Source organism: Myotis lucifugus, unplaced genomic scaffold (assembly GCF_000147115.1).
Source record: "Myotis lucifugus unplaced genomic scaffold, Myoluc2.0 scaffold_511, whole genome shotgun sequence".
Classification (NCBI taxonomy): domain Eukaryota; kingdom Metazoa; phylum Chordata; class Mammalia; order Chiroptera; family Vespertilionidae; genus Myotis; species Myotis lucifugus.
Genome location: NW_005871559.1, coordinates 544,196 through 568,511, shown reverse-complemented (window position 1 = coordinate 568,511; position 24,316 = coordinate 544,196). Strand labels below are relative to the sequence as shown.

At 49.0% G+C, this 24,316-nt stretch overlaps 2 protein-coding genes across 2 annotated transcripts in view; both read left to right on the top strand.

Moving 5' to 3' along the window:
* Window positions 1-847: 847 nt before the first annotated feature.
* Window positions 848-10,673, top strand: PSMD9 (proteasome 26S subunit, non-ATPase 9). The gene is made up of 6 exons (XM_006103831.3): window positions 848-1,106; window positions 4,905-5,007; window positions 6,754-6,965; window positions 8,011-8,112; window positions 9,312-9,400; window positions 9,700-10,673. Exons 1-6 carry the CDS (start codon window positions 969-971, stop codon window positions 9,725-9,727), a joined length of 672 nt encoding a protein of 223 aa, XP_006103893.1. The 5' UTR covers window positions 848-968; the 3' UTR covers window positions 9,728-10,673.
* Window positions 10,674-14,461: 3,788 nt separating this feature from the next.
* The window catches only part of WDR66 (WD repeat domain 66), a 46,002-nt gene continuing 36,147 nt past the window's right edge, over window positions 14,462-24,316 (top strand). The window contains exons 1-5 of the mRNA XM_023745041.1: window positions 14,462-15,059; window positions 15,324-15,470; window positions 16,116-16,463; window positions 18,539-18,679; window positions 20,238-20,347. Coding sequence (XP_023600809.1) covers window positions 14,865-15,059; window positions 15,324-15,470; window positions 16,116-16,463; window positions 18,539-18,679; window positions 20,238-20,347 — 941 coding nt within the window. The 5' untranslated portion in view covers window positions 14,462-14,864. The remainder of the gene's footprint in view (window positions 15,060-15,323; window positions 15,471-16,115; window positions 16,464-18,538; window positions 18,680-20,237; window positions 20,348-24,316) is intronic.

The following is a 24,316-nucleotide window of genomic DNA, read 5'->3' as shown; positions in this document are numbered from 1 at the left end:
TATTAGTATTAATATTATTACCATCAATACTATTTTTACCAAAACTTATAGATATCTAATATCTGACAGGCACTGGGCCCAGCACTCAGTTCTTTACCCATCCAGCACCCAGGACAAAGTATGACACAAAGGAGGCATTCAATAAATACTTGTTGGCAAAATGTCAGCTCTATGAGATGGATTTCTGTTGATATGGAACTAATACACAGATGAGAAAACTGAGGCTCAGAGAAGTGAAGTGATGTAGTCAAGATCACTACATCGCAGTAAGTGGCAAGAGCCCTGGATGTGAACACAACCTTGTAGGCTTTGAAAAAAATGAGGGATAGGGATAAGAATATGTTTTGTAAACCCTCCAGCAGGCGTAGATGTGAAGAGCTGGATTTGAGCACCACGCACAGTGCTCTCTCAATACACACAGTAGGCGCTCAATAAATGTTAGTTGAATGAATGAGGACAGAAAATGGGTCAGCTAGCCCGGCAGGTGTAGCTCTGGTTGAGTGTGGGCCCAGGAACTAAGAGGTCACGGTTGGATTCCTGGTCCCGGCACAAACCTGGGTTGTGGGCTCGAACCCCAGTAGGGGGCGTGCGGGAGGCAGCAGATGGATGATGTTTCTCTCTCATTGATGTTTCTATCTATTCGTCTCCCTTTCTCTCTCTCTAAAAATCAAATTAAAAAAAAATTCAGTTAAGGAAAAAAACTAACTGGCCTTGTCCCCAGCTGTGGGGTCCAGGGAACCATTCCTCCGCACACTGCGGCACGTGGAGGCACCCCCAGACCGCCGGTTCCAGCAGGGCGTGGCTTCAGGTGACCCCGCCCACTGACGAGACCACGTCCCTAGCTCCTCCCAGCGCTCGCGGACGGGCCGACCGTGGTGTTTTGGCCCGCGGGCGGAGCCGTAGCCAAAGTCTTCTCGGGGGTCCGCAACCGGAAGCCGGGTGTCCAGGATCCTGGCTGGAGGTCCAAGATGTCGGAGAAGGAAGGCGGGTCGGGCGGGGCCTCCCCGCAGGCCAGCGCGGTGACGGTCAGCGATGTCCAGGAGCTGATACGGCGCAAGGAGGAGATCGAAGCGCAGATCAAGGCCAATTATGGCGTATTGGAGAGCGTGAGTGTGGGCTCGGGGCTCCCGGGGGCGTGGGGGCGCCCCGACGCCGACGGACTCGGCCCCACCCCCCCGACCCGGGGGACTGGGAGGCCCACGGCGCCGCAACTGCGGCCTCTGTCGGTGGAGAGAGGCTCCTAACGCTGCGAACTAAACTGTGGGAATCCTAGCCAGCGTTTGTGGAGCCCTTACCCTGTGCTGGGCGTGGTTTCACGTGCTTTCGTTCCATCGGTGAGCTCATTGCATCCTCGCAGCAACCCTTTGACGTGAGCTCTGTTATTTCGCCCATTTTGGGGATGAGGAAACGGAGGCGTTGCTTAGCTTAGACCTGCCCCCCTGCCTCCGGTCACAGAGCTAGTAGGTCTGCAGAGGCCGGGTGGTTGGCAATCACCGCCATCACCAGTCTGGGCTGAAACGTTTACCAGATGTTCCGGGTTTTGCTCACCCAGCCTGATGGGGCGCAGGGCGCGCCGGAGCAGATGCTGTATTTCTGGCAAATTATTAGCGATGCTGATGCTACAGGTCGAAGGACTGAACTTTGAGTGACAGTTAAGGCTCATTGTCCTTATTCCGTAAAGAGGAAACTGAGGCCCAGAGTGGGGTACTCCCTTGCCTAGGGTCTTGTAGCTAAAAAGTGGCAGTGGTAGAGCTCGATCCTAGGTCTGTCGGGCTCCAAAACTAACCGTTTTTCTTAAAATCATAAAGCAATTTGCAGAGAAAGTAAGTTCATTTACCTGTGTAGGGCGGATGGAATGCATTTTAGGTAACGGGAGTAAGGTGAAGTGCTGGATGGAGGCCAGGGTACCATTTTACTGGGTGCCGACTGTATACGCCCGAAGGGTGGTGGGTTATGAAGGGGAAGTCACTTGCTCAAAGTCACAAAGTGGGATTTGGGTCTCAGGCCTGTTGAATCCAGAACCTGTGCTTTTGGGTGTTATGCCAGCAATTTCTTAACCTTAAATTGCTGTCTACCATAAGCACGATGCTGTACCCACATACTTCTTGTAGTGTTATTCCCTTTATGTTTTTATTTTTCATCCTCACCTGAGGATGTTTTCACTGATTTTTAGAGAGAGGAAGGGAGAGAAAAAGAGAAACATTGATGTGAGAGAGAAGCATTGATCGGCTGCCTCCCGCGTTACCACATGTGTCCGGACAGGGGTTGGAACCTGAAACCCAGGCATATGCCCCGGATGGGAATTGAACTAGCAACCTTTTGGTGTATGGGATGATGCTCCAACCAACTGAGCCACCCAGCCAGGGGCTCCTTGTATGTTTTGCTTTAAGTTGACCCACTTTTTTTTTACTTAAATAAATTTATTTTAAAAGGAACTTTTGCTAGTATAGTTCTACAGCATGTGAAAAAATGAGAATCTCTTCCCTTAAGTATAAGGTAAAAATGTACATCAAGATGATCCATACAAATCTCCATTAACTGATGAGTGGCTAATAAAAATGTGGTCTCTCCATACAGTGGATGTTATTTAATAAAAAGGGACAAAGCACTAACACACACCACAATGTGCATGAACCTTGAAAGCATGATGCTGAGTGAGAAGTTCATCAAAAAGGCCCCATGTCTTATGATTCTGTTTATACGAAATGTCTGGAATAGGCAACTCCATAGAGACAGGAAGTAGCTTTGTGGTTGCTAGAGGCTGAGGCAAGGGGAGAATGGGAACGAGGGTGATGAAAATGTTCTAACATTGATTGTGGCGATGGTTGCTCAACCCTGCAAATATTCTAAAAACCATTGAATTATACACTTCAAATGGATGGATTGTATGGTCTGTGAATTCTATCTCAGTAAAGCTGTTAAAAACAAACTTAAGAAGCTCAGAGATAGCAGGTGACCTGTGGGTGATATCACCAAATGGAGACTTCCTTCTTGATTATTGGAGGGTCGGGGATCCTTGGAAAGGGAGTTAGTATTTTAAATTCAGGGTTATTTAGTGCCCTGTGTGTGAGGCACCATGGTGTGGGTCCCCACTTTGGAAATCAGTATCTTATGTGGTCTTGCTTCGGGAATGCCAGTGAACTCAGTCATTGTGGAAAGGCAGGCGGCTGATACAGGTGTGTAGCCCTGGGACATTTATGCAGCATCTGTAGAGAGTCCTGTCTTAAGGGACTATAGGCGACCCCCAGCCCCCCTCCCTTGCCAACAGGAAACAGTCTGTGTAACAGTGTCCAGAGAGAAGCAAAGGGAATCCCTCCACCCAGTCCCTGTGTGCTCCGGGCACTGTCTCTGTGCTCATTTACTACTGTGTGTATTCATCTCCTAGGGCCGCCATAACAAATGACCACAAACTAGGTGGCTTAAAACAAGATAAATTTACTCTCTCACAGTTGTGGAGGTTAGAAATGAAGTCTGAAGTAAAAGTGAAGGCAGGGTCTGAAGGACAGTCCATTCGATGCCTCTCTCTAGTTCCTGGTGGCTACTGGCCATCCTTGGATTGTAGCTGTTTTACCCCATCTCTGCCCTCTACCTTCACATGGCCTTCTCTCTGTGTCCCAGATGTCTCTCTCCTTTTTCTTATACGGATGCCCGGTATTGGATTTAGGGCCCACCCCAAATCTAGGGTGAGCTCAGAGACCCTTAACTTAATGACATCTGCAAAGGTCCTTTTTCCAAATACGGTCACGTTCCCAGGTTCTGGGGTTAGGATTTGGACATATCTTTTGGGGGCCGCTGTTCAACCCACTTTGCATGTTCCTGGCACTGTGCTAAGCACTGTACAGAGGTCAACTCATCAATTCCCATGCTAGGCGGGCGGCGGAGTACCTTCGTTCCCATTTAGTAACTGAGGAAGCTGAGACTGAAGGAGGGAAAGGTCTTAGCCAAGGCACCCAGGTTGTTTGTGACAGAATTGAGATCACATCAAAGGCTGTCCGACTGCAGAATCCCTCCCCTGCATCATCTTCGGTGTGTAACACGTTTCCTGCTTCTGTACATCATGCTCTGACTTACGTAGAAAAAGACTAGAATGTTAAAAGGGAATACAGTCTCATGGTCCAAATTCAAAGGCTACAAAAGGATGTAAAATGAAAAGTCTCTCTCCCTCGCTGTCCCCAGGCACCCAGTTCCTGTCCCTCATGGGCCCTTGGTGATATCAGGGTGTCCTTCCTGGGTGGGGGCCTCTTTGAAAGCCCTCTTAGATCTTTTTTACATTCAGCAGAATCCACGTTCGGCCACAGCTGGATGCGTTCGGGGCTTTCACTCCCCTCCAGCTTCCAAGGCTGTTGGCCAGATGTCAGCTGCCTGGAGGAGGAGGGCTTGGAGGAGCCAGGGGAGGCTGGCCTTGGGGTTCATGCTCAAAGGAGTCATTAGTCTTATCTGCACAGCTCTAACTTCTAAAAGAGAGAATGATTCATGCAGTACTTGTGTTTTTCAAAGATTAATTTAAAAAACAGGGCCCACGGTAGAGGATGTGGGTAACATGCCGAGTCTGTGCCAAGTGGTCCACAGGTGGCAGCTTTCCTTACCGTCACCTTCATGATGACTGCGGAGGAAAAGAGTGGGAAAGAGGTCTTTTTTAAGTTTTGTTTTTTTTAATGTTTTTGTTGATTTTTCAGAGAGAGGAAGGGAGGGAGAGAGAGAGATACAAACATTAATGATGAGAGAGAATCATTGATCAGCTGCCTCCTGCACGTTCCCCACTGGGGATTGAGCCCCAAACCCGGGCATGTTTCCTGACCGGGAATCGAACCGTGATCTTCCTGGTTCATGGGTCGATGCTCAATCACTGAGCCACTCCAGGCGGGCCTGTGCGATTTTTTAAAATCCACATTTCTTTCCTCCAGCTAAAAGGTGTTGGGATGAATGAGCCGCTGGTGGACTGCGAGGGCTACCCCCGCTCAGACGTGGACCTGTACCAAGTTCGAACTGCCAGGCACAACATCGTCTGTGAGTGACCCGTAGGGCCCCACCCTGCAGAGGGGGACATTAAAGGCACACGGATGAGATCACCAGTATCCCATGTTACCTGCTTCCCTCTCTTCTGCCGCGACAGGATTATCTCATTGTCTCCGTGGAGGAATGAGAACTCAGGGATTGGGTTAAACTCAGGGTTCAGTATTTATAGCTTCCTTTTGTTTTTAAGAGCTTCACTTCATTCTGGAAACTTTATTAAAATAACAATAGAAAACCAGGTCAGATATTGCTTCCGATCCTAATCGCATCAATTATGTGTTAGGAATTATGTTTCGCTGTTGATGATGGTGACCCAGGAACGGAGGGAGAACAGAGGTGGGCAGGGCATTCGTTTTCTGTTTCTCATATAACACATCACCACGTACTTCGTGGCCTAAAACGTCACAGACTTGTTATCTCACAGCTCGGGAGGTGAGACCTCCACGTGGTGTCACTGGGCTGAGATCAAGGTGTCGGGCAGGGCGTGTTCCCTCCGGAGGCTCCAGGGCGAGCCCGTTTCCTTGTCTTTTCCAGCTCCTAGAGGCCGCCCGCATCCCTTGTTTCGTGGCTCCTTCCATCTTCAAAGCTGACAGATCCCTCCAACTCCGATTCTGTCGCATCGCTTTCTCCCAGTTTGCCTCCCTCCTTCACTTAAAAAGACCCATGTTGGCATTGGGCCGGTGGTTCCCAACCTTTTTTTGGCCATGCCCCTCCTAAGCATCTCTAAAACCCTGCTGCCCCCCATGATATATAATTCTTATTATTCAAAAAGTGAACTCCTGTTCACGTGGAGGAAGCCTAAAAGGCCATTAACTTGGTCTAAACAAGCTTCCAAAGAACGGCATCCATGAAAGAGAGAAATGAAAGGACAGTTGAAATGAAAGGAAGTACCGAGGAAGCAATCACTAAGAAATTGTTAAAAAATAATAATATGAAGTGATATGAAAAAATAGCAAATAAAGTTTCAAAACATATAATAAAGAACTGAAATGCATAAATATGTCACAATATATATGTACTGTATCCGAGGCCCCTAAAACCATAATAAATGCAAGAATTCACTGTTAATAACTCATTCTCGAATTGCCCCCCTTAAAAATCAAATTGTCCCCCTGTGGGGCGTGTGCCCCACGGTGGGAACCACTGCATTGGGCCCACCCCCTGGATAATCCAGAATAACCTCGTTCTCAGGGTCATAAACTTAATCACATCGGCAAAGTCCCTCTTGCCATGTGAAGCATCACAGTCCCAGGTCCCGGGGACTGGGACGTGGACATCTTTGCGGGGCCTTATTCACACTGCCACAGGCGGGCAGCCCGTGGCCTACCACCAGGTCACATTAGGAGGGAATTATCACCCTGGCTGGTGTGGCTCAGTTGGCTAGGCATCATCCTGTGCACCGAGAGGTCGCAGGTTCGATTCCGGGTCAGGGTGCATGCCCAGGTTGTGGGTTCCATCCCAGGTCAGGGTGTGTACTGAGGCACCTGATCGATGTTTCTCTCTCACATCAATGTTTCTCTCTCTCAAGTCAGTAAAAAACATTTTTTAAAAAGGGAATTATTGTCTACATTTTCTGCTTCCTGACTTCTGTTACCTGTTTGAATCATGACTCCATCTGCGTGTGTGTCAGTACAAGGCCGAGCATGTAGGAAGTGCTCATTGAGTGTTCAGAGAATGAATGAGGGAGTCTTGTGTCCTCGGCTGTCGTTCTTGGCCCCTGATCCGGTTTCCTCCTCCCAGGCTTGCAGAACGATCACAAGGCGGTGATGAAGCAGGTGGAGGAGGCCCTGCACCAGCTGCATGCTCGGGACAAGGAGAAGCAGGCCCGGGACATGGCCGAGGCCCAGGAAGAGGCCATGAGCCGAAGTCTGAGCCAGAGCGAGGGCCTCAGCCCCCCTCAGGCCTTTGCCAAAGTGAACAGCGTCAGCCCCGGCTCCCCTGCCAGCATCGCGGTAAGCCAGGGCCTGTTACACAGAGGCTCTGTTCTGTTCACCTCTGTATCCACGCATCCAGTACAGTGCTGTCATTGGCCCACAGCAACTATATATATTTTTAATATATTTTTATTGATTTCAGAGAGGGAGGGAGGGAGAGAGAGAGAAACATCAATGATGAGAGAGAATCATTGATCAGCTGTCTCCTGCACGCCCCCCACTGGGGACCGAGCCCGCAACCCAGGTATACGTCTGGGACAAGACTTAAACCCAGGACCCTTCAATCCGCAGGCTGATGCTCTATCCACTGAGCCAAACTGGCTAGGACAACACAGCAAATATTTGTTGAAGGGATGAGTGCATCACCATTTGTATTCTTAGAATGAAAAGGTCATACTAGTGCCTGTGGTCAGCCTTGTGCCTATGGCTGCTCATTTGAGGGCAAACTTGTCTAAGTTCTGACCCCTCAACAAAAGAGGTCCAGACTGTCCTGCGTCTGTCTGCTGCCCCGAACCTGGGTCAGGACTCCAGAGAGCAGCAGTTGGCTTTCCCCCACATATCTCAACCTCCACAACCGCCAGCTCTTATCAGACATTGGGCAGACCTGGCCACCTTCTACTAGATCTGCCCTAAAGGAGATCCCCAGAGGAGGTGCCCAATTATCTGCCTTCTGCATGACCTCTTCGCCTTGGGCCTGTCCTGGTCCCCCGTAGAAAACACGCTCTTGGCCTTGACATTCAGTTAGGTATGGAAGGGTAAAGAACACCAGAAGTGGCCCTAGCCGGTCTGGCTCAGTGGATAGAGCGTCGGCCTGCGGACCGAAGGGTCCCAGGTTCGATTCTGGGGCCAAGGGTGCATGGCCGGGTTGCAGGCTTCACCCCCAGTGGGGGAGGGGGGGGCGTGCAGGAGGCAGCCGATCAATGATTCTCTCCCATTGATGTTTCTAGATCTCTCTCCCTCTCCCTTCCTCTCTGAAATCAATAAAGAAATATATTTAAAAAAAACAACAACACCAGAAGCACATCTAACCTCTAGCCTGGTTTTCCATCTCTTTTTTCTCTAGGGTCTGCAAGTGGATGATGAGATTGTGGAGTTTGGCTCCGTAAACACCCAAAACTTCCAGTCGCTGCAAAACATTGGCACCGTGGTGCAGCACAGTGAGGGGGTGAGTTGGGGGTTCATGGCATTTGGTCAGTAACCCTAGAATTGCCGGAATCATATTTGTCCTGTTGTGACTGGTGTATTGCACTTAGCCTAATGTCTTCGTGGTCCTTCAATGTTGTCACATATGTCAGAATTGTCTTCCTTTTTAAGGGTTGCTTTTTTCACTTGGTTGACAGTATCCTTTGATGCAAAAAAATTTTTTAATTTTGATGCATCTTGTTTTAATTTTTATTAAAGTAGCACATACAGCCTGGCTGGTGTGGCTCGGTTGGTTGAGTGTCGTCACATGCACCAAGGGGTTGTCGGTTCAATTCCTGGTCAGGGCACATTCCTGGGTTATAGGCTCTCTCCCTGATCAGGGGCATGTGGGAGGCTGCCTGTCAATGTTTCGCTCTCACATTGATGTTTCTCTCCCCTTCTCCCTTCCTCTCTTTCTAAAATTAATAAAAGCATATTTTTAAAAAGGTAATACATACACATTGTTAAAAAGTTAATGGTATAGTAAGATATAAAAGTAAACTTTGTTTTCTCTGACTCCATTCTCTCTGGGAAGTAACCACTGTTCACAGTGTTTTGGTATATCTTCAGATAACTTTGTATGCACCAAGCAATACATATGTTCTTTAGAAGATATATTCAAATGGGTTCATACTTTGTCGGTTTTGTTTTGTTTTGTATTCTAAAACTGCCTCATTCACTGTACTATATTTGAATCATATCTTACTAAGGGATATTTTGGGTGTTTTCAGTTTTTGAATTTATAAACAGTCCTGGGATGAACACTTTGTTCATATAGACTTCTGTATTTTTGCAAAATGTATTTTGTATGCACATTTTAATTTTAATATTTGTTAATCCTCTCCTGATGCTCTTATCCACTGAGCCAAACTGGCTAGGGCTGTATGCACTTCTTAAAGATTTTTTTTTGGGGGGGGGGGGTGGTCTCTGCAAGAGGATGGTACCGATTTGCAGCCCCATTGACTGGCCTGAGAGTGCCACGTCCCCCACCCACCGACTGCAGGCCAATGCTTAAAATAAGCATCCTTGCTAACTTGATGGGCGAAAAACCGGAATTGAACCCGGGACCCTCCAGTCGGCAGGCCGACACTGTATCCACTGATAGAGCATCTCAGCGTTTTAGCCTGAATCTCTTTGAGTGCTAAGGAGGTTGAACATAAAACGAGCTCATTTTCCTTTCAGAAGCCCCTGAATGTGACAGTGATCCGCAGAGGGGAGAAACACCGGCTTAGACTGGTCCCAACGCGCTGGGCGGGGAAGGGACTGCTGGGGTAAAGTATCTGTTTTGGTTCATTCACCCGGCAGTGTCCATTGCATGTTTGTTAGACATAAAGCTGGGGGGGGGGGGGTTGGGAAATGGTGGGAATCCCCCGGTGACCTGTAGAACTGATGATGAATACTGTGGCAGGAATGAGACTATAGGTGCAGAGGTGGAGGGAGCCCTGGTCTCTCTGGGCATTTGCTTTATGGGACTAAAGAATGTAAGTGAAAAGTTTAGGAGGGCTCCCCTCCTGATCTCCCTGAATGGAGCCATCAAACTTACGCTGTTTCTTTTCTTTTTTTCTTCCAGCTGCAACATTATTCCTTTGCAAAGCTGATTGTCCCTGAGGAACAGTATCAGGAAAGCATCTTCTGTGGCCCTAGACTTGTGTCTTGGGGGGGATTTCTCCCTTCTCTCCTCTCCCTGGAGTTTAAGGATCTGGAAGCCTGAACTTCTAGGTGGTGGAAACGCTGTGGCCTCCGAGTGTAGTCTCTTGGGATTAAGGCATTGTTCAGAACCTGATCTGTGCTTAGCTGATCTTTTCTGAATTAGACCATGGCCCCAAATGGGAATCTCTGATGGCAAGAGGGTGGGAGTTATTCTGACAGGTGCTGTCATGACTTTATTCTTTTAGGAATTATTTTCTCCAAATAAACAGTTTTATAGTACTGATATGAGCATGTTATCACCCCAACTAAACTCCTTATGGACCTCTCAGCCAAAGCTCAGAACATCCTCACAGAAAGTTGGGCCCTGGCCGGTGGCTCAGTTGGTTGGAGCATTGAACTGATGTGCCAGGGTTGTGGGTTCGGTCCCGGTCAGGGCCCATGCAGGGGTCATCCGATGAGTGCATGAGTAAGTGGAACAACAGAACGATGTTTCTCTCTCCTCTCTCTAAAACGAAAAAAAAAAAAGGAAAAAAAGAGAGAGGTAGAACAATAATTGTGCCAAAGTCAAATTTTACCACAGTATTTCCAGAACATCCTCCTTTATGGCACGGGGTTTCCAGACACCAGCTGCCCGTCCCCCTTTGCAGTGCGGCGTTGCTGCCCTAGATACAGAAATCTTGTCTTCAGCACTTGGACCTCCAGAGCCACAGCTGCTCCCTTTAAGAATATGACATGCATATTCGTGAAGCATTCCATATTTTTATAACAAAAAAAAGAAAATAGATAAACCAGGAGGCTCCCCAGGCAGCCCAGCAGGTGTCGACTTTCCCATCCATAATCCACCAGAGGGCAGCAAGCTCCCTCCACTTGTAGAATAAAAATGCCTGCAGATGAGCTTCTTTTGTGGCTTTTTATCATTGAACCTTGTCACACCCTCAGCTCAGCACTATTTTATAAACTGCTAAGGTGCTTGACGTTGCTGATGGGAACAGCAGTGTGTATGGGTGGTCCTCTTGTTTTCTCTCTAACATGGCAAAGGATTTCAGTGATTCCTAGGGACTCTAGTCTTTCGCTCTTCACTGTCTTTATTCCCACGGTTCGTGCAGTCCCCTCTCCTTCAGAGATCTGGCTCACTCTGCCAGGGCATCTGTGTCTCTTGGGACTGAATTTGCTTGGGTTGGACACCGGTACCAGCTGGCCCTGACGGGAGTCGGCATTGGCCTGTGCTTCCTGCCATGGGTTCTCACGCTCAACTGGGAAGCCTTCCTGTGGAGGGTCTTCCCCAGACTTACTCCAGCCCCACCTCCATGCGTGTTCCCCTCCCACAGCCACAGTGTTGACCGAGCTTTGCTGTTTGAATTGGGTGTTCTAATTCCAAGTGTTTTCAATCTTTTTTTATAAGCCCTAGACCCGTGGTCGGCAAACTGCGGCTCGAGAGCCACATGCAGCTCTTTGGCCCCTTGAGTGTGGCTCTTCCTAAGCCTTAGGTGTTGAGTGTTTCCTTCCCACGTCCCACGTGGATCAGGGTTCAGGAACTGGAAGCAGAGCCGCACACAAATGAATATGAAAAGACGAGATAATTGGAAATATTGAGGGACCAGGCGAGCAAGTCCAACTCAAGGGGAAGGACTTCCTCCTGTGCTCAGGCCTCACCAAGCTTTTATTGATCTTGGATGCACCCATAGCATAGCCCTTAGGCAGGTGACCCCTGGCAACAGGCAGACTAGCCCATCAGCAAGGATTTACATAATAATAAATGGGGGAGTAGTTTCAGCTACCACTGTCTGGACAAACAGGTGGCGTCTAGCTCTGACCTTTGCTAGGGCTTCAAAGGCACCCAGCCTTGGGGGGGGGGGGCGTTCTCTGTCTACGCTTATCAGATAGTGAAGGCAATAAACAGTTTCCCACACTTAGGAGTACCCTACTTAAGTTAATAACAATGTACCTACCTATATAGTTTAAGTTTTGTTATGCCCAGATTTCAAGATCCCCAACAGACCAACAGGGAGCCAGCCAAGTCCGATGCAAAAGCAGAGAGTCCTTTATTATTATTACAGACCCGGGTCTGGCTCCCAGCCTCTTCCGACGCAACGGCAAGAGGAGAGAGCGCACCGTGAGAAAAAACAGGGTTTTAATAGGGGGGTGGAGTGAGGGGAGGAGAGATGACCGTGGGCCCTGCCGATTGGCCAGGCGCAAGTCGGGTCTTGTTACACAGATTATGGTGCGCACGTCCTTTGATTGTCATTGGTCAGTTTAAAGAAATCCCGGACGTGGCCAGCAGAGGCCTGGGCCTCCGGGAAGAAGGTACCTTCCTGAGCACATGGCTACTGCCCCAACATGGAGGATACGGGGCAAGATGGAGGGCATAGCCCTCGCCCTTTAAGTTTAAAAAATTTGGCTCTCAAAAGAAATTTCAATCGTTGTACTGTTGATATTTGGCTCTGTTGACTAATGAGTTTGCCGACCACTGCCCTAGACCAGTGATTTTCAACCTTGGCTGCACATTACATTCACCTGGGAATCTTTTTAAAATCCTGATTTCTGGGCCGCATCCTCCGGAAATTCTGTTTCTTTGTTATGGGGTGGGGCCACAACATTGGTAACAAAGAAACAATTTCCGGAGGATGAGGCCCAGAAATCAGGGTTTTAAAAAGATTCCCAGGTGATTGTAATGTGCAGCCAAGGATGAAAATCACTGCCCTAGACCCGTGCGGCTCTTTGACCCTTTGAGTGTGGCTCTTCCACAAAATACCACGTGCGGGCGCACGTACAGTGCAATTGAAACTTCGTGGCCCATGCGCAGAAGTCAGTTTTCGGCCTGGGTGAGTCTATTTTGAAGAAGTACTGTTGAAATTTGGCTCTGTTGACTAATGAGTTTGCCGACCACGGCCCTAGACTATAATCAACACAGCTTCTCCCGTCCAGACGGGGTGGGGGTGGGGAGGATCCCTCGCATTCTCCTAAGTGATAGCAGCAGAGTCTTCTGCATCGTGCCTTTGGCTGTTTTCCTGCAGGTCTCCCTTTGGAAACCTCGGGATGGCCAGGTGTGCCCTCTTCCATGAGATTCTAGGGGAGGGTCACTGGGAAGTAGAATGATCCTAATTTTTTAAAAATATATTTTTTATTAATTTGAGAGCGGAAGTGAGAGAGTTAGAAACATCAATGATGAGAGAGAATCATTGATTGGCTGCCTCCTGCACACCTCACACTGGGGATCGAGCCTGCAACCCAGCCAGGCATGTGACCTGACCCAGAATCCAACCTTGACCTCCTGGTTCATAGGTCCATGTTCAACCACTGAGCCACATTGGCCAGGCGATCCTAATAGATTTAACCAAACTGGATTTGCAGAAACGTTTTGTGATAAGAACAGCAAGATAATGTATCCTCTACTATAATCTCCCGGCTAGCTAAAATTCTCAACACTTTTTACCCCAGTGAGGACGTGTGGAAGACATCTAGGTGCAGCATCCGCTAGACCGGGAAATTTAGACGGCTTTTGGAAAAGAGAATTTTTACCAAAACATTTCATACTTCTTCACTTAATCTTGTTAAACCGTCAGAAAGTCAAAACTGCTAGTGTTCGCCTCTGCAGTTTCTCAGGAGATGGCTCCATGGGAAAAGCGGACGGAAGGAAAGACCAGAAAAGCCGATTTCGCCGCCCCAGTCGCGGTGGTGCCTCTCCGGGGAGACCGGCAGGGGGCGCGCGGGCCGGCTCGCGGCCGCTTTCTGGGCACGTGACCACCGTACCGCCCTTTCGCTTTACGGCACGTCGCCTGCCGCGGCGGCGGTTACCATGGGGATAGGGCTTGGGTGGCAACCGTAACTAGGGAGCGGGTGTTGGAGAAGCGGCTGCTGGGCAGTGGCTGAGGAGTCCAAGCGGCGGGGCCACCGTGGCCTTTTGAGGACCTGGCTGGGCGCGCTCTGTGAGTCAGGGTTGCAGGCCGCGCGGTCCGCGCAGGGGGTGCCCAGCAAAGCAGGACTTGGTGCCTCGGGGGGTGCTCAGCCCAGTCGGGCAGGGCCGGGCCTGGGCGGCCCGCAGACCACACACCTACGCTTCCCACCCCCTCCGACCCGCGCCCCTCCCCCTGCATCCAGATTCACTGGCCAGGTTTGGCATTGGGAAGGGGCTCTGTGCCAAGGGCCCTGGACTTGACATCAGTAATTTTTCAGGTGGAGGAACAGCGGGAGAAGGGTCTGCTGCTTGCCAGCTGTGTGACCTTGAATAGTCACTTCAACTCCCAGAGCCTCAAATTCTCAAGTTTGTTGTAAGGAATAAATGAGAGGAAAAAAGAATTTTTAAACAATTGCTCCCATTTCTCAAGCACTATGGGCCACAACTGTGTTGAGCGTTTTATCTATATCATATAATCTTCACAATAACCCCAGAATCGGGAGTTATTTTATATATATATATATATATATATATATATATATATATGTAATTTATTTAATTATTTATTTCAGAGAGGAGGGGCGAGGGAGAGAGAAATATCAATGATGAGAGAGAATCATTGATCAGCTGCCTCCTGCATGCCCCACACTGGGGATCAAGCCTGCCACCCAGGCATGTGCCCTGACTGAAATTAAATCATGACATCCTGGTTCATAGGTTAACACTCAACCACACAGAGCCTGTGCTTGCTTATTTTTTCAATTTATTTTTGAGCAAAAATAAAGGTTTATGACAGAAAAGCTCCCTGCTACAGGGAGGAGGTCTAAGCGGGTTGCCCGAGCCTGTGCTTTTAACCACGAAGCTACACTGCTTCTTAGTCATTATTGGAATGGTCAGCAATGCCTGGGTTACGCATGTTGCTGCCTGTTGGAATAGGAATATCTTTAACACGAGTTAGAGAGCTCTGAAGTCATTCCTAGAAAGATGAGAGGCCCTGGGATCAATATTGTCAAGATTTGGGACAGGCTTTCCCAGGAGTCTGACATTCTTTTTGTTCCCATGGAAAGGAGCCAGAGCTGGTATTGCACATTTTATCGGTAGATGAGGTCACCAAGGGATGAACGTGGGAAGCAGAGGGTCTTGCTGATTATTATGGTCAAATTTCTCTAGAGGAAACGCCACAGAGAAGAATGTCAGATGCAGAGGGAAACCCACTAGAAGAAGCAGAAGATGGAGAGACAGAAATGAAAGAAGAAGAACATCCAGATTATTCTGAAGAGGAAGAAAATGTACCACAGAAATCAGGGGATGACCTATTACCACGGAGAGAGACTCAGGAGGAGAAAGAGGCGGAGGAGGAAGGGGAAGGAAACCTGGAGGAGGAGGAAGGGGAAGGAAATCTGAAGGAGGAGGAAGGGGGAGGAAGCCTGAAGGAGGAGGAAGGGGAAGGAAGCCTGAAGGAGGAGGAAGGGGAAGGAAGCCTGAAGGAGGAGGAAGGGGAAGGAAGCCTGAAGGAGGAGGAAGGGGAAGGAAGCCTGAAGGAGGAGGAAGGGGAAGGAAGCCTGAAGGAGGAGGAAGGGGAAGGAAGCCTGAAGGAGGAGGAAGGGGAAGGAAGCCTGAAGGAGGAGGAAGGGGAAGGAAACCTGAAGGAGGAGGAAGGGGCAGCACTGGCCGAGATGGTTTCAGGATCCCAGGAAGAAATCCCAGGGGCGTCCCAACAAATCACCATGGCCATGGTCAGTTTGGAGGGACTCTCATCCACTGATTCCGAGTCACTCATGTCAGAAAATTCTCTAGTAAGTAGTAATCGTCATTCATTCATTCATTCATTCATTCATTCATTCATAACCATTCATTGAATGTTTACTATATGCCAGGCTATGGGGATACAAAACCAAGTAAGACACAGTTCATTTTTCATTCTCTTGGGTTCTAGGGTGTGTAGGGAGCCAGACCCACAACCGAACATTATAAAACAATGTGCTAAGTGCCGAGATTGAGAGGTGTCTAGGAGATATTTTTCAAACAAGGACAAATGAACACAGTTTGGAGGGTGGTCCAGGAGAGCTTCCTGGAGGAGGAGCTGACTTTAAAGGGCTGGTCGGGGTCAGCTGGTCGGTGTGCTGTCAGTGTGATAACAGTAACATAAACTCCCCAGAGACCCTCCCTGTAGGAGAGACCTGACTCTCTGGCTAGTCGGCCATTTGGAGGCCACCAGGAGAAGGACTGTGCTGTTGTGGGGTGCTGGCAGGCCAGGGGTACACCGGCCACACCCACGATTCATGTTATTTGAATACCAAGATGCCCAGGCTCCTTTTAAAAACACTTCCTAGTTCCAGGGTGAGGCGAGCACTGAGCCTGGCTGACTTAGGAAAAGGAAGGGAAATAAGTGAGGCCGCGTCGTATTTGGAATCACAATCTCCTTTTATTTCTTTTTAAAGATCATTGGTAGGGAGTCGGAGCATTCATTGCCAACGGAGAGCTTGAGCACCCTGAGCTCACCCTCCGACTATGAGTTGGCGCTCACCAGTTCTGAAGAAAAACTGATAATTTCCCTTCAAAAGAAAATGGCCCGACTGTCCTCAGGGGAACTGGCCCAAGAAAAAGTCTCAGAACCAGTAAAGGGGGAAAAGAGACGAGAAAAAAAAGTATCCTACGTCGACAAGGGAAAAGAGGAAGAATTGCAGCCCGTAGCCCACACCCCCGCGGCGGACAAGGAGTCGCTGGTGTCCACCAGCAGTAAGGACGTCTTGTTTCAAAAGGACGACGGGGCCAAGGTGTATCCCTTGGTAAGTGTAGCACACTTCTGTGTTTCCCCCCGGCACTTTGAGAGTGTTGTGAGAGAGGGGGGGTTTTATGCACGTGGAAAAAAATACCACCAGAAAGATCCTTTAAAGACTAACCACAGACTCTGTATTTTAAAGTCCAGTTCAGAGCTCTGGCTGGAGATGTGGACATGGAGGAGGGCTGCATCTGGTTCAACAGTGCTGCTGGGCAGGCAGGAAATTCTTGTGTCGCTTGTCTGTGCACAGGGTGCTGTTTTTTTTTTTGGGGGGGGGGCGGGGATTCAGAATCCATCTCTCCCTCTCCCCTCTCCTCCCCACTCCTTTCCTCTCTCTCTTTCCCCTCCCTCTCCCTCTCCTTCTCCCCTCCCTCTTCTTTTCTCTTTCTTCCTCCCTCCCTCATTCCCTCCCTCACAGTACAACTTCTCCATTCCATCAATTCCTTCTTTTAAAATTTTTATTGATGTTTTAGAGAGAGAGGAAGGGAGAGGGAGAGAGAAACATTGACTGTGAGAGTGACATATTTATTGGCTGCCTCCTGTACAGCCCCTACTGAGGACTGAGCCCGAAACGCTGGCGTGTGTCCTGACCAGGAATCTAACCAGCAACCTTTCGGTGTATGGGATGACGCCCAGCCAACCGAGCCACACCAGCCAGGGCATCGGTTCCTTCTGTTCCCCTCCTCTCCTCACCCCTCCTGCCTTCATTGGTTCCTGAGAACTGAAAGCCACTGGGAAAGGCACCAGGCAGCCCAGGGGAACCTGCTTCTCAGCCGCCGACAGTATTCCAGGAGGCACCATCTGCCAGGAGTAAAAATATTATCATTTACCCAGGGAAGGAGGAGAAGGGCTTCCCCTCCCTTCTTTCTCCATCTGCTGGTTTCTGAAAATTGTTTCCTAGGATTCATTCCCCTCTCCCCCTTTTTCTCCTTTTCCCCCGTAGATTCATGGCTGTGGAAGATTTGTAAGTGATGGAGTGTGTGTGAAGTACTTAACTTCATTCCTAACACATAGCGAGCACTTGGCAGGTGTGAACGAGATGATGAGGAGGATGAGGATGAGGAGGATGGGAAAATGCCCAGTGGGAAATGCAGACAACCGACAGCCTCCTTTCTGTGGGTGTGGCGACTCTGAGCAGTGGAGTTCCAGGTTAAACTTGCAGCTGCTCAGCCTGGAAGAAAGAATCGTTGAGTTTTAGAGCCAGGGAAGACTTTTGCCTTGATCCGCCAGCCACCGGGACACCAGGGACTGTCACTCAGGAGAGCAAGTGGTCTCGGTGTCGGGGCCCCGCTCTCCGGACCTGACAAAAGCCACTGCCCACGTGCCCTGGACTGGGAATCCAACGGTGGCCTCGCGGTGCATGGCACAAGGCTCCACCAACTGAGCCACACCAGCCAGGGCAATTAACGTGCATTTGCATAAGGACTTCCTTAGTCAGTGCCTGGAACAAAACACCACCAAGTGTTTTCCAAGAGTTCAGTTAACACTCAGCATTGTGCCAGGGGCCCCAGGGGTCCCGTTAGCCTCGGGCTCACGGCGGAAACTTTCCTGGACCTTTTTGCTTTGCTGATTTGTTTAGCTCTTTTTCCTTTTATCTTTTCCCTTTCCTTTACCTTTATTGTTTCTTCTTTCTGTTAAAATGAATAGATGCTCTTTATTTGTTTATTTTTTTTAAAGGCAGGATTCCACTTCTTGCACCCTCCCCACCCCAACCCCTTCTGCCTGAGGTGACTGCTATTACACTTTGGTATAACTGTAACCATCTCCTGTCCCCTCTGTGCTGGTGGCATCCAGACCAGCTGTGGCTTTCCCCACCTGCACCTCCTGGGCATCACTTTATGCATTTCGACATTAATTTCGTTCCTACTGTTTACCTAGTGCTGGTCGTGCCAAGAATAAAGGAAAAAGCCTTGTTCCTCACGATAACCCTTGAGGGACCCACAGGCCATTGCCTGGGTACCGGACTTATGTCCAGAGCCAGGATGGGGCTGCAAAGGGGAGAAGGGATGAGGGAAGCGCCTGGAGTCGCAGCTCGGGCTGGACACATGGTAGCGTCTTGCCGGTCTCGCCTTTGTCTTCCAGACCATGACGTGGAAGTTCGGATGGAACAGCTCTCTCCCTGTGTACTACATCCGAGACGAAGAGCAGCGGGTGCTCCTGTACGCCAACGCCCACACCGCGGTCATCTACAACGCCCACAAGAACACTCAGCATCACCTTCGGGTAGGCGGCTGTTCCGCCTGCGGCCCCCGGGGCCGTCTTCAGCTTGGATACAGCAGTTCGCTTTTCATTCCCGGGGCTGACCTCACTCTGCATCACCCTCGTGCTTCCCCTCCTCTCTTCTGAACGGTGGCAGACCCTGTGTTTAGGAACACATTTTATTGGTCGCTGTCTCTCCGATGCTAATCAGAATCAATTTACAAACAGCCGCGGATTTTAATTTTATAGCAACACGGGTTTAAAACATCTGCGTGTTTCACATTTCCGTAGAAACGTGGCCAGAATAGGTTGTGTTGCCTTCGCAGAACTTCGCACAAAGGGCTTCCGACCGGCCGTATTGACCCTTGGCTTCCCTTCCAGCTTTCAAAGGGCTTTGGTCAGTTTGTCCTCCACAACTTTCTTCATGTCCACCCCGCCCCACACCCCCCCACACCACTCTGCGTCCTCTGCTCTGGCATCGGTGGTCCGTTTCCTGGCCATCGTCTACCTGTCCAAGTGCCACGCTTCCTGGGTGTCTGACTTCCCAATAGTTAACCTGATAGACCAGTGATGGCGAACCTATGACACGCGTGTCAGAGGTGGCACGCGGACTCATTTTTTTGGTTGATTTTTCTTTGTTAAATGGCATTTAAATATATAAAATAAATATCAAAAGTATACATCTTTGTTTTACTATGGTTGCAAATACCAAAAAATTTCTATCTGTGACACGGCACCGGAGTTAAGTTAGGGTTTTTCAAAATGCTGACACGCCGAGCTCAAAAGGTTCGCCATCACTGTGATAGACAGTTCTCTGTTACCCTTTCAGTGAACATGTATTTTTTAAATTCTTATTTTATTTGATTTTTAAAATATATATTTTTTATTGATTTCAGAGAGGAAGGGGAGGGAGAGAGAGAGATAGAAACATCAGTGATGAGAGAGAATCATCGATCGCCTGCTTCCTGCACGCCCCCGACTGGGGATGGAGCCTCTAACCCAGGCACGTGCCCTGGACTGGGAATCGAACGGTGACCTCCCGGTGCATGGCACAAGGCTCAACCAACTGAGCCACACCAGCCAGGGCAATTAACATACGTTTTAATAAGGACTTCCTTAGTCAGTGCCTAGAGCAGCGGTTCTCAACCTGTGGGTCGCGACCCCTTTGGCGGTTGAACGACCCTTTCACAGGGGTCGCCTAAGACCATCCTGCATATCAGATATTTACATGACGATTCATAACAGTAGCAACATGACAGTGATGAAGTAGCAACGAAAATAATTTTATGGTTGGGTCACATGAGGAACTGTATTTAAAGGGCCAGAAGGTTGAGAACCACTGGCCTAGAACAAAACACCACAAAGTGTTTTCTAAGAGTTCAGTTAACACTCAGAATTGTGCCTGGGTCCCAGACATGTGGCTGCGACGTAAGGCATCTGCCTCTTAGAGGTAGAATTTCCAGCCCGATGCACCGGGGAAGGGGCTCGGCTCTCTGCGGGGCCCCAGTCTTTCCTGCCGATACCAGGGCTGGGCTGCATCCTCCATGTTTCAAAGCTGCTTCCCCCCCACTGGTTTCCGTAGGGCCACCCCAACGTGATCTCCTGCATGTGCGTCAGCGAGGACAGGCGGTGGATCGCCACGGCCGACAAAGGGCCCAACTGCCTGTTGATGATCTGGGACTCCTTCACAGGGTAGGCTTGGCGCCGTCACTCCCCCCCCACCCCCCCCACCCCCAGTTTTCGTAGAACATCTGCCACTGTGACCAGCAGGCAGTGAACAGTGTGGGGAGGTGAAGCCAGGGACGGGGCACAGGTGAGTGGGAGGTTGCTGGGAAGCCCGGCTGTCTTGTCGCCTCGAGGCCTGATGGACGTGGCCTGGGCGAATCTCCCGTTTACGATTCTTGGTTCTTTCAGCCCAGAAACTCCGTTTGTTGTGCCCCAGAGTGGCCTGGGCTGAGGGGAGCCAGGTCGCACTAACCTGGCCTGGAGGCCCAGAGAAGTGAGGACTGTCCCCGTCCAGTCACACCTGTCCGTTTTCCTTTCCTGCGGCTGCTGCGCAGAAGGACCACCAGCTGGGTGGCTTAAAAGAACAGATTTCTCAGTTCACGAGTCCAGCAGTCGGAAGCCGGCCGGTTCCGACTCTCCTGGGAGAGTCTGTCCCATGTCCTCTCCCAGCTGCTGGTGGCGGCCCGCGGGCCCCAGTGCTCATGGCTAATAGACCAGTCCTCCAGGCTGTTTCCATCCTCACACGGCCTTTCCCCCTACGCGTCTCTCTGTGCCTTCTCTTCTGTGCGGACACCAGTCATTGGATTCAGGGCCCACCCTTGTCCAATGTCACCTCATCTGAACCGAATTAATTACATCTGCAGAGCCCCTGTTTCTAAATGAGATCACAGTCGGAGGTTCTGGGTAGACAGGAATTTCACTATCCAGACCACTGCCCTAACCTGCCAGGATTGTGGGGGAGGGCGGCGGGCACAGTGCCTGGCGCCTCTTCTCAGAAGCTCCTCCCCCCCAGGCCTCAAGGGCCCCTTGCAGTCGCTTATCCTTTGATTTTTTTCTTCTTCTTTTTTAAAAAAATATATTTTATTGATTTTTTTTTTTTACAGAGAAGAAGGGAGAGGGATAGAGAGCCAGAAACATCGATGAGAGAGAAACATCGATCAGCTGCCTCCTGCACGCCCCCTACTGGGGATGTGCCCGCAACCAAGGTACATGCCCTTGACCGGAATCGAACCTGGGACCCTTCAGTCCACAGGCTGACGCTCTATCCACTGAGCCAAACCGGTTCAGCCTTTGATTTTTTTCTTATTTATAAAGCTGTCTCCCCACTAGACTGGGAGCAACGTGAGGCAGTGATTTTTTTTTTAAAATTACAAAGTAAAGCATATATATCCCAGCGAGGTGGCTCAGTTGGTTGGAGCATCATCCTGTACACCAAAAAGTTTGCAGGTTTGATTCCTGGTCAGGGCACATACCTAGGTTGCAGGTTCAGTCCCCAGTCATGTGCTTGTGGGAGCAACCGATGTTTCTCTCTCACATCAGTGTTTCTCTCTCTCTCTCTCTCTCTCTCTCTCTCTCTCTCTCTCTCATCCTCTCTCTCTAAAATCAATAAGTAGCCAACCGACTTAGTGATTGAGTGTCAACCCACGAACCAAGAGGTTCGATTCCTGGTCAGGACATATGCCTGTATTGGGGCTCAATCTCCAGTAGGGGGCGTGCAGGAGGCAGCCAATCCATGATTCTCTTTCATCATTGATGTTTCTGTCTCTCTCCCTCGCCCTTCCTCTCTGAAAAAAAAAAAAAAATCAATATATCTTCAGGTGAGGGTTAAAAAATTTACAAAGTAAAGCGTATCTGTGGCTAACAATTCAAGCAATAGGTCGCTATGAGTTTTATGATTCGCAAATGACTTGGGGACCCAGAAAAGATTATTTGGTTTGGAATTAATATTCACTTTATTAAAGTGACAAATTGAAAATTATAGTTCTTCTTTAAGCTTTTTCTTCAACTTATAAATCTTATTTCATTTATGAACCTATCATATTTTTGCAATCTCCTTTAAGGGGACTTTGATTAATGTTTGGCTCCACTTACAAATTTGATTATTTACTCCTTTTAAACATTTTAAGCTGCATTTAAAAGTTGAATATACTTGGTTTCATCTTTAAGTTCTGTAGTAGTCTCATTAACAACTAAATCCTTCACCCATGCTTAAGTGATTCTTGTAAATCTAATAAATTAGACATAAGTATGGCAAATCTTAAGTTCTCTTAAGCATCTTAATATTGTTTATAAACCTAATACGATTTGAATTTAAAATTATAAGTCAAAATCAATTATGTACTTTGAATTAGAATCACAAATATAATATTAGAGACTTTGATATATTAAATTCTCTTAAACATCACCCATACTATCTAATAAAGAGGTAATATGCAAATTGACCATCACCCCAACACACAAGATGGCTGCTCCCATGTGGACACAAGATGGCCGGCAGGGGAGGGCAGTTGGGGGGACCAGGCCTGCAGGGGAGGGCAGTTGGGGGGACCAGGCCTGCAGGGGAGGGCAGTTGGGGGGACCAGCCTGGCAAGGGAGGGCAGTTGGGGGGACCAGGCCTGCAGGGGAGGGCAGTTGGGGGGACCAGCCTGGCAAGGGAGGGCAATTAGGGGTGACCGGGCTGGCAGGGGAGGACAGTTAGTGGCAATCAGGCCAGCAGGGGAGCAGTTAGGCGTCGATCAGGCTGGCACGGGAGTGGTTATGTCCGACTGCCCGTTTAGGCCCGATCCCGGTGGGCAGTCAGACATCCCTCGAGGGGTCCCAGATTGGAGAGGGTGAAGGCTGGGCTGAGGGGGGACACACCCCTGTGCACGAATTTCATGCACCGGGCTTCTAGTTCCTAATAAGAAGCAACTGATTCTCTAATCACAAATATGTTAAGAGTGTAGGTCTGGTCCTACCTGGTTTGGCTCAGAGGATAGAGTGTCAGTCTGCAGACCAAAGGGTTCCGGGTTCAAGTCCCGTCAAGGGCATGTACCTCGGTTGCAGGCTCCTCCCTGGCCCGGCCCTGGTCAGGGTGTGTACAGGAGGCAATCAGTCGATGTTTCTCTCACGTCAGTGTTTCTCTTCATCTCTCCCTCTTTCTTCCACTTTCTCTAAAATCAATGGAAAAATATCCTTGGGTGAGGATAACAAAAAAAGTGTAGGTTTGACTGATTTCATCTTCTCTATATTGAATTCTACATCTCCCCAGGGGTAAGATATATCTTCCAACTAAGGACATCATTGTGCCATTCCCAACGACGTGCGGTCTGACCGCCTTTCCACATGAATGTTTGGGGCGGCTACACAGTGGGATGGAGTTTCCCGGGCGGCAGAGAACCAGGCTGGCCCTCAGCCAGCACACGGACCTGGTTCTGGCCAAGCAGGACACTGATCGTATTCTCTGGACCAACAGCTCCATAATGGAAAAAAAAAGGGGGGGGGAGCTGGTAGCCAGGTTCCTGTATTGCATCTTCTTGCCACCACCCGCTCTTCATTTCTGATGAAGTCGGGGACCCCAACATGACAGCTTACTTCCATCATGGCTTCTGTTGTCCGTTGCATTCCTTTGGCTCTCTTAGATGTTTAAATGTCCTGATTAATCTCTGCATGTGTCGAGGCTTTGTCTGTTTCTTACAGTTCTAACATCTTGCTAAGTGACACAGTACAGAAGTTTATAAAAAAAATAAAATAAAGTCCTTCGTACTCAAACCCCTTCTCCAAGTCACCATTGTTTAGTTGGGAATCTATTCCTATAAACACACACACACACACACACACACACACACACACACTCAGGACATGCTGTGTATACTGTTTTGCAATTTGCTTTTTTCACAAAATTGTGGTGACTTTCCCCAATCTACCTTCTTCTTTTTAAAAAAAATATCTTTTTATTAGCTGTGGTACATTTATATCATGGAATACTATGCAGTGGTAAAAAAGAAGAATCTCTTACCCTTTGAGACAGCATGGAGGGACCTGGAGAGCATCATGCTAAGTGAAATAAGTCAGTCAGAGAAAGACAAGAATCACATGATCTCACTCATATGTGGAATCTAATAAAATAAACTGATGAACGGAGTGGATCCAGAGACATGGAAGCATGCGACAGAG